The sequence below is a fragment of the Scaptodrosophila lebanonensis genome, unplaced genomic scaffold (genome assembly GCF_003285725.1).
Source record: "Scaptodrosophila lebanonensis strain 11010-0011.00,11010-0021.00 unplaced genomic scaffold, SlebRS2 tig00000110-arrow-arrow-pilon, whole genome shotgun sequence".
Classification (NCBI taxonomy): domain Eukaryota; kingdom Metazoa; phylum Arthropoda; class Insecta; order Diptera; family Drosophilidae; genus Scaptodrosophila; species Scaptodrosophila lebanonensis.
Genome location: NW_022060573.1, coordinates 1,240,056 through 1,247,877, shown reverse-complemented (window position 1 = coordinate 1,247,877; position 7,822 = coordinate 1,240,056). Strand labels below are relative to the sequence as shown.

General features: G+C 36.1%; 1 protein-coding gene across 1 annotated transcript; it reads left to right on the top strand.

The window, feature by feature from the left end:
- The first annotated feature begins 562 nt into the window (after positions 1–562).
- LOC115628151 (probable cytochrome P450 6g2) lies at positions 563–2,255 on the top strand. Its single transcript, XM_030524125.1, has 2 exons — positions 563–1,849; positions 1,914–2,255. Exons 1-2 carry the CDS (start codon positions 563–565, stop codon positions 2,199–2,201), a joined length of 1,575 nt encoding a protein of 524 aa, XP_030379985.1. The 3' UTR covers positions 2,202–2,255.
- Positions 2,256–7,822: the final 5,567 nt, after the last annotated feature.

Sequence of the window (7,822 nt, the reverse complement as noted above, 5' to 3'; positions counted from 1 at the left end):
CTGAAGGAATTTCAGAAATAAAATCAGAATGAAATTGGAAATTTAAGCATTGGTTTGTTTCCTTTTTTGTTCTCTCAGAGACGCTCTACACGGGATAAAGTGTAGCCTCTGATAGTGAATAGTTCCTAGCTGTATAGCAAGGAACTATTTACAATATGTAATGACTAGCGTAATAACTTAAAAGTAATGTGATACTTGTAATTCTTGTAAATTCTTGGACTGTCCGAAATATTTTATAATTTCTGTGAAAACATGTTTAAGAAGATCTAAGATACAGGCTTTTGGAAAGAGCTATAAACAATTATTCTTTAAAAACTAATCAAAACTCTATTATAACTTACAGATAAAAAAAAATAACATGCCGTTTTACTTTTCAGTGAACTCTATACTGATCTCCGATTCCCCTATTCAAAGTTTAACGAAGATTAACATAAAAAACAATTGTTCTTTGTTGTGTGCTTGTTAATCTTGATGTAACCTTGCTATTTGGTTGCTGAAAACAAGCATAAAGACTACATCGCTTGCTTAGCTTTCGACAGTTCGTAACTATCTGCGCTCGCACATGTTTGTTGAACATATAATTTTTTTACTGCTTGCAGGCGTCTTGGGCGCCTACTATGCTTTAAATTATCACTACAATTATTGGAAACGACGAAAAGTATCGCAAATTCCCCCGCGTTTTTTACTTGGCAACATGGCGGGAATTCTTAGCATGCGACGTAGTCCTGCGGATTTTATCAACGACCTCTACAATAATTCAAGCGTTGCTGATAAGCCCTTTGTGGGCATATACGTGTTCCACAAACCAGCTCTGCTGCTGCGTGAGCCCGCCCTAATTAAGCGTATCATGGTCAAGGACTTTAGCGATTTCAGTAATCGTTACTCTAACTCAGATTACATAAAAGATCCATTGGGTTCACAAAACATTTTTTTTTTGAAAAATCCTGCTTGGAAAGAAGTACGTTTAAAACTATCACCTTTTTTCACAAGCAACAAACTAAGAAACATGTTTGCACTTATCGAAGAGATTGGATGCAATCTGGACACCTACTTGCGCAACATACCACTAGAGAATGAAATGGAACGGTCCTTCCAGCTAGAAGTTAAAGAGCTATGTGCACTTTTTACGACTGATGTCATTGCTTCTGTAGCATACGGAGTGCAGGCTAACAGCTTTAAGCAAGTAAACAGCGAATTTCGGCGGCATGGTCGAGCTGTTTTTGAATTTACCTTCAAACGTGCCGTAGAGTTTATAATGGTGTTTTTTCTTCCAAATCTGGTCCCTTTTTTCGGATTTAAGGTCGTGCCCGTTGAAGCTGCTAAGTTTTTACGTAGCAGTATTAACCATATATTGATGGAAAGAGAACGCACCGGCGCGTGTCGAAACGACCTGATTGATATTCTCATTGAGTTCAAGCGCAGCAACCAAAAGTCTGTCGGGAGTGACCACCAAAAGCTTATTTTCGAGGGAGATATTCTTGTTGCCCAGGCAGTGCTCTTTTTTACAGCTGGATTTGAGTCTTCCTCATCGACTATGGCATTTGCACTATTTGAACTGGCAAAGCACACTGATGTACAGCAACGTTTACGTGCCGAAATAAAAGAGGCGTTGAATACTACCGGAGGGGTCTTAACCCATTCGGTAATTGACTCACTGCAATATATGCAAATGGTTCTGTACGAAGTGCTACGCTTGTATCCACCCCTACCATTCTTAGACCGCGAATGCACTACTGTTAACGGTGCCGATCAAGAAGGGTATTCCTTAGTGCCGTTTCATGAAACTTTTCATATACCAAGTGGCATGCCAATTTATATTCCGGTGTACGCGCTTCACATGGACGCACAGGTGATTTATTGGCTAATGATGAAAAAGTAATAACTAAAACATTTTTTGATAATGCCTGTTGCAGTATTATTCTCGGCCCAAGCTGTTTTTACCCGACCGATTTTCGACAGCTAATCGTAAACTGCATAGGCCGTATACCTATCTACCATTTGGAGCCGGCCCACACGGCTGCATTGGAGAGCGATTTGCACTTCTTCAGGCTAAGATTGGCTTAGTTCATTTGCTGAGAAACCATATGGTGCTTACAACAAAGGGCACACCCAATTGCTTGAAACTCGATCCGAAGGCCTTAATACTGCAAGCCCATGGCGGTATTCATTTGAAACTGGTGCGCGATCCGTTGGGTATTTGATCTTAATTTCCAATATTTACTTTTACGAATTAGTGAATTAAATGCTTACGAGTATGCATATGTGTGTGTTTTGTGTTGGGCCTTTTTCTGATTCTTATTCTAAAGTATAAAAATGAGCCTTATATGTAGATATACTCTTAGAGCACCCTTACGACCACAATAAATAAAGTTCACAAACTATAAAAGTGCTTAGTTGTTGCCGAAATCCGGCGGCTTGCGAATATAATCTGTAATATGATTTGTATTAAAGGTTTTTTATAGAATATGTTTTCTATGCCTCTTTTCATAGAATTAAACATATGGGCATTTCCATTATGTCGCATGGGACAGTCGTATACATTTAAAGTGAAAAACAAAACAAATAAAACAAACATGCACAGCATACACATATAAGGCATCTTTGTGCAAAATTTGATGTATGTAGCTCTTATAGTCTCTGAGCTCCAGGTGTTCATACGGACAGGCTGACATAGATCGACTTCTTTTGTCATGCTGATGAAGAATATATATACTTTGTGGGGTCTGCAACGCCACCTTCTGCTTGTTACATTTTTCACTTCCCGCAAACCTAATATACTCTTGTACCTTTTAGGTAGTATAAACAGTAAAAAAGAGAATTTAAGAAATAAAATTAAAAATAAAAAGGAAACGCATATAAAATTACAATAATATCGAATATCGTGTAAAGGGTCGAGTTGGACTTATTGTACTAGTTTGAGATCAGAACTTGGGGAGATTTCAATTAGGACTCGGCTGATTGGGGAGATCTTTACGTTGTTTCAAAACTGTACAATTATTATAAGTATTTTCTGTATAGATTTTTATAAATTACTAACAATCGTTTTTTCTTTTGCTCTCGAATGCATGCAGTGATGGTTTACTTCGTGTTGATTTAAATTGATTTTATTTTGTCTCAAGAAAAAAGGAAAGTAATCGGCCAAATAATAAATGTACTTTGAATTTCAAACTAAAACTACATAAAGTTGCTTTTTTTCAAGCCAATTTGACTCGTTTTCATTGGCTGCATGTGCTGAGTTAGCTGATCAATACGTCAGCTTATCAATGTGTACCGAAAGCACAATTAATTTGCAAATTCTCCAAGTGTTATATATGTATGTGCATATATAATTTTATTTAATGAAGGCAAATATTGTTCTTTGCCTTGGCACGGGAGTAGGTTGACGTCAAAGAGATGAACCCTCACAAGACCAATTAAGTTACTACCATCACTTTATACAAGTGTCTAATAGTTTATTTTCTTGTTTTTCAACTTATTTTCCAATTTAATATTTTTTTATGGTGATATGTTTTTATTTCAATATGTATTTTTCTATTAAATGAATTTTTTCCGGGTTTTAATGGTTTTTTTTCATACCCTGTACCTGTAGGGTAAAAAGGGTAGAAGAAAGCATCTCCAACCCCATAAAGTATATGCATATACATATGTATTCTTGATCGGCATGACGAGAGAAATCGATTTAGACATGTCCGTCCGTCTGGATTTCAGAAACGGTTTAGCGGACATTAACCAAACTTGGTATGTAGACGCTCCTAGTCCCTAGACTACACGAGTTTATTTTATTTTTTTGATTTTCCTTCCCCACCCCCCGCTACAGAATTTCGCCAATGCTATGCACTTAAACCTACAGAAACCAAACTTTGCAAAAGTAATCTATTCACAAATATCTACTTGTTTCGAATTTCATCCAAATCGGTCAATTCTTAGAAAAGTGATTAGCGAAACAATTTCACTCCAATATTAAGCCCACAAACTGCAGCATTAAGTTCGCTCTTCTTCTTATTCTTTTTCCTTCTGCTAAGGGCGCATAACTCAGTGACGGAAGTTAGTCTGGGTACAGGGTATTTTACTGTCGAGCTTGCACGACTGTAGCGTTCTCTTTTGTTAAAAAGTATAAATATGTTTGTGCAATCATCAGTCACAAATAAAAATAAGTCATTAAAAGTTGCACTATCGAACAAAAGCCGTACCAATTAATTGAGCTCGTATAAGATCGTGTTCGCGTCTTAAGATTTTTAAGGTCAAAGGTCACGAAATCGGTTGTTCTCGAACATCTCGCTCCCTATGCCTTTGATGAGATTTTTACACCCTGTACCCAAAGGGTAAAAGGGTATACTAGTTTAGTGCGAATGTATGTAACACACAGAAGGAGGCGTGGCAGTCCCCACAAAGTATTAATATTATTGATCAGTATGACAAGACGAGTCGATATAGCCATCTATGTCTGTCTGTGCGTCTGTCTGTATGAGCGCAAGGATCTCAGGAGATACAAGAGCTAGAATAACCAAACTTGGTATCGAGGTTCCCCTAAATTCTAGCCTAATCCAAGGTCAAGCATGAGCTACGGTATATGACTATTTACTCTGAGCAAAAGTAATTCTATAAACATACTTGTATTCTTCTGGACTGAAAAAAATTGACTTAGATCGTAAATTGTATATCTTTTTGATTGTCTCATATGCTTGCTTTATAACTGTAATCTATCAACTGCAATTTGTCTGTCCGAAGAGTTTGTTCGCTTTCGCTTACAACATTTAAATTTGCTATCAACTCATATTCTTTTGCGTGTGTTATCATAGAACTGTCATAAACACTGATCTTTCGCTTAATATGCTTGGGATTTAAATGCGATGGATTTGAACTGAGCTCTGTTATAGGTTACTTTTCGTTCAGGTATACCAAAAACATGAAAAATTCGGGTTTCTAGATAATCAATGACAGCATCAGCCGTAATTTTATGAAGAGAATTTAGAAAATGAAACTCACTACAAGTGCATATGTATTTGTACATTAACTTTCTTTGATCTTGGGTATGGGCCAACAAAAAGTCGACCTTTGAAATGGTCGTTCCGACAAAACTAAATTTCCCATTTAATAGTACTATTTGAGAGAGTATATTAGGTTTGCGGGAGCCGAAAAATGTAAAGGAGGCGTGACACACCCCACACGTATATATATTCTTGATCAGCATGACAAGACGAGTCGATCTATGTTGTCTGTCCGTCCGTCCGTATGAGCACCTGGATCTCAGAGACTATAAGAGCTAGAAACACCAAATTTTGCACAAAGATGCCTTATGTGTGTATGCTATACGAGTTTGTTTTATTTTTTTGATTCCCCTCCATAGTGGGGGTTTTTTCGTAACGCCATTGGTATAATCGCCTATATTTTGGAGACTGTAAAGGCATTTCACTTAGTTTTAAGATTATTTAAGAGAATTATAATTGAAAGCAACGCATTAGTTAAGAGAAAATTGTCGTACACTGCAGCTGCCTGCGAGCAGCAAATTGCAATTGCCGCTCTTATGTTGTGCTTACGGTGGCGGCCTTTGTATTGTATGTAGCTTCGCTACATTTAAAGTAACACTTGGTATATTGAAGTCTAGCTGTGCGAACGTGTGATCTTTTTTTTTAAAACCAATAAATCGCTTATAGAAAGACATCGTCTTCTCTATATATATAAAACAGTTTGTCCTGACTGACTGATTGGTGATCAACGTACAGCCCAAACGGTAAAAGCTAGGAAGCTGAAATTTGGACTTAAGTATCCTTTCATAGTGTAGGTGCCCACTAAGAAGGGATTTTGGAAAATTCGAGCTCCAAAGGGGGGAAATCGAGCTCCAAAGTTTGTATGAAAAATCTACAATTTTCATCTGTTTAACTTTAAATTTAGTTTGTATACTCTCAGAAAAACTGTATACTTGGTTTTTTGAAATTTTTTTTTGGGGACTGAAATATGGGAGTTTTCCTGTAAAAAAAAATGGGGCACAAAAGAAAACCGCGTCAACAGCCCACAGCCCAAACGGCAAGAGCTATGAAGCTGAAATTTGGGCTCAAGGATAGTGAAGGTGCCCACTAAGAAGGGATTTTGGAAAATTCAAGCTCCAAAGGGGGGAAAACGAGCTCCAAAGTTTGTTTGAAAATTCTGCATTTCTGCACCGATCAACTTTAAATTTGATTTTGATAATCTATAAAAGAATACAAACAAAACTGCATACCCGAAATTTGTGGTGGAGCTTGAATTATTGGGGTTTTAATATTTATTTATTATTATTTTAATATTTATACAAGCAGCTGTTCGTGTAGTTGCGTGCAAACGATTAAAATAGCCAAAGCAAAATGTGAGACACTAATGTGTGAATGTACACACATACATACATATGTACACATCTATGTATGTATGTTCATTCGTCTTGCACTGACAGAGCAAGAAATGTTAATTAATTAAAAATTATTTAACATTTTTAAAAGTAATTTTTTCTTTGTTTAGTACATTTGGCATTACGGTTTTCATTAGTAACTTTATGCAGCAACAACAAATTACAAAGAACGCAAATATCAAATAGTTGGGGACATCATCACTCACACACAGAACAAGCAACAGTTCGTGTCTATGTATGAAAAAGTAAAGAGAAACATGCATGCATATGTACACACATATGTATGTATGTATGCCTGTGTACGTACATATATAGCATGTATGTACATTCGTATGTATGTATACATTAGACAATCGAGCACTGTTGTTTGATTCTAATAAATAATGTTCTATGGTTTTAAATCAAGTTTTTAAAACTAAAAACAACAACAACTGCAGGTCATTGGCTCGCGCTTCTTCTTCCGTTTTGGTTATATACGCCTGTTAATTTTAAAGGCAAAATGTCAAAAGCTTACAGTTACCGTCGCTAGGCAACGACTGCGTAAGCGATAGTAAAGCAGAAACCGAAAGCGGACCTACGCATATTCTTCTTCACGTTGCGGGCAGATGTACATATGTATGTTTGTATATGATTTGTTCTAATTGATCTCAATAAATTATAAGATGTTATTATTTAAATTTTCTGTTAATTGCATTCAAACTTCTATGGAATTATTGATTGTATCGACGGATTCAACTATCGATAGTTTTACATACTTATATATGTATGTGTGTATGTATATAGGCGGATAAAGCCTGCATGAAACATTTAAATGTATGTACATATCAGCGTTGCCGACCGCTCCAATTTTAGCGGGACGTCCCGATTTATAAATCAAAATTAAATGTCCAGCGTCGGACTTTTCGGGGACAGCTCGACCGTGCGTACAACATGCTGAGACAGCACACAGTTAAGTCAGGACTGGCAGTCCGTGTACGTATAACCATACATAGTACTTATTGTACTATATTTGCTATTTGGAAAATGAACTCTTAAAAAAACTTTAGAGAGCGTCGAAAGAATAATATCATATAGTAATTAAACTTATAATTTTAAGCACATTTTACTTAGCCCAGCAAAGACGGGCAAGACCTGCTAGTAGTAAATAAACGTATAATTGTAAGCACAAATACTGAGTCAGCAAAGACGGACAAAACCTTCTAGTATATATATATATATATATATATATATATATATATATATATATATATATATATATATATGTGTGTGTTTATGTGTATATATATATATATATATATATATATATATATATATATATATATAAGGTTTTGTCCGTCTTTGCTGACTCAGTATTTGTGCTTACAATTATACGTTTATTTACTACTGCGTTATTCGCTTTACTACTGCGTTATTCGCTTAAAGCTAGTATACGCTTCATAATTG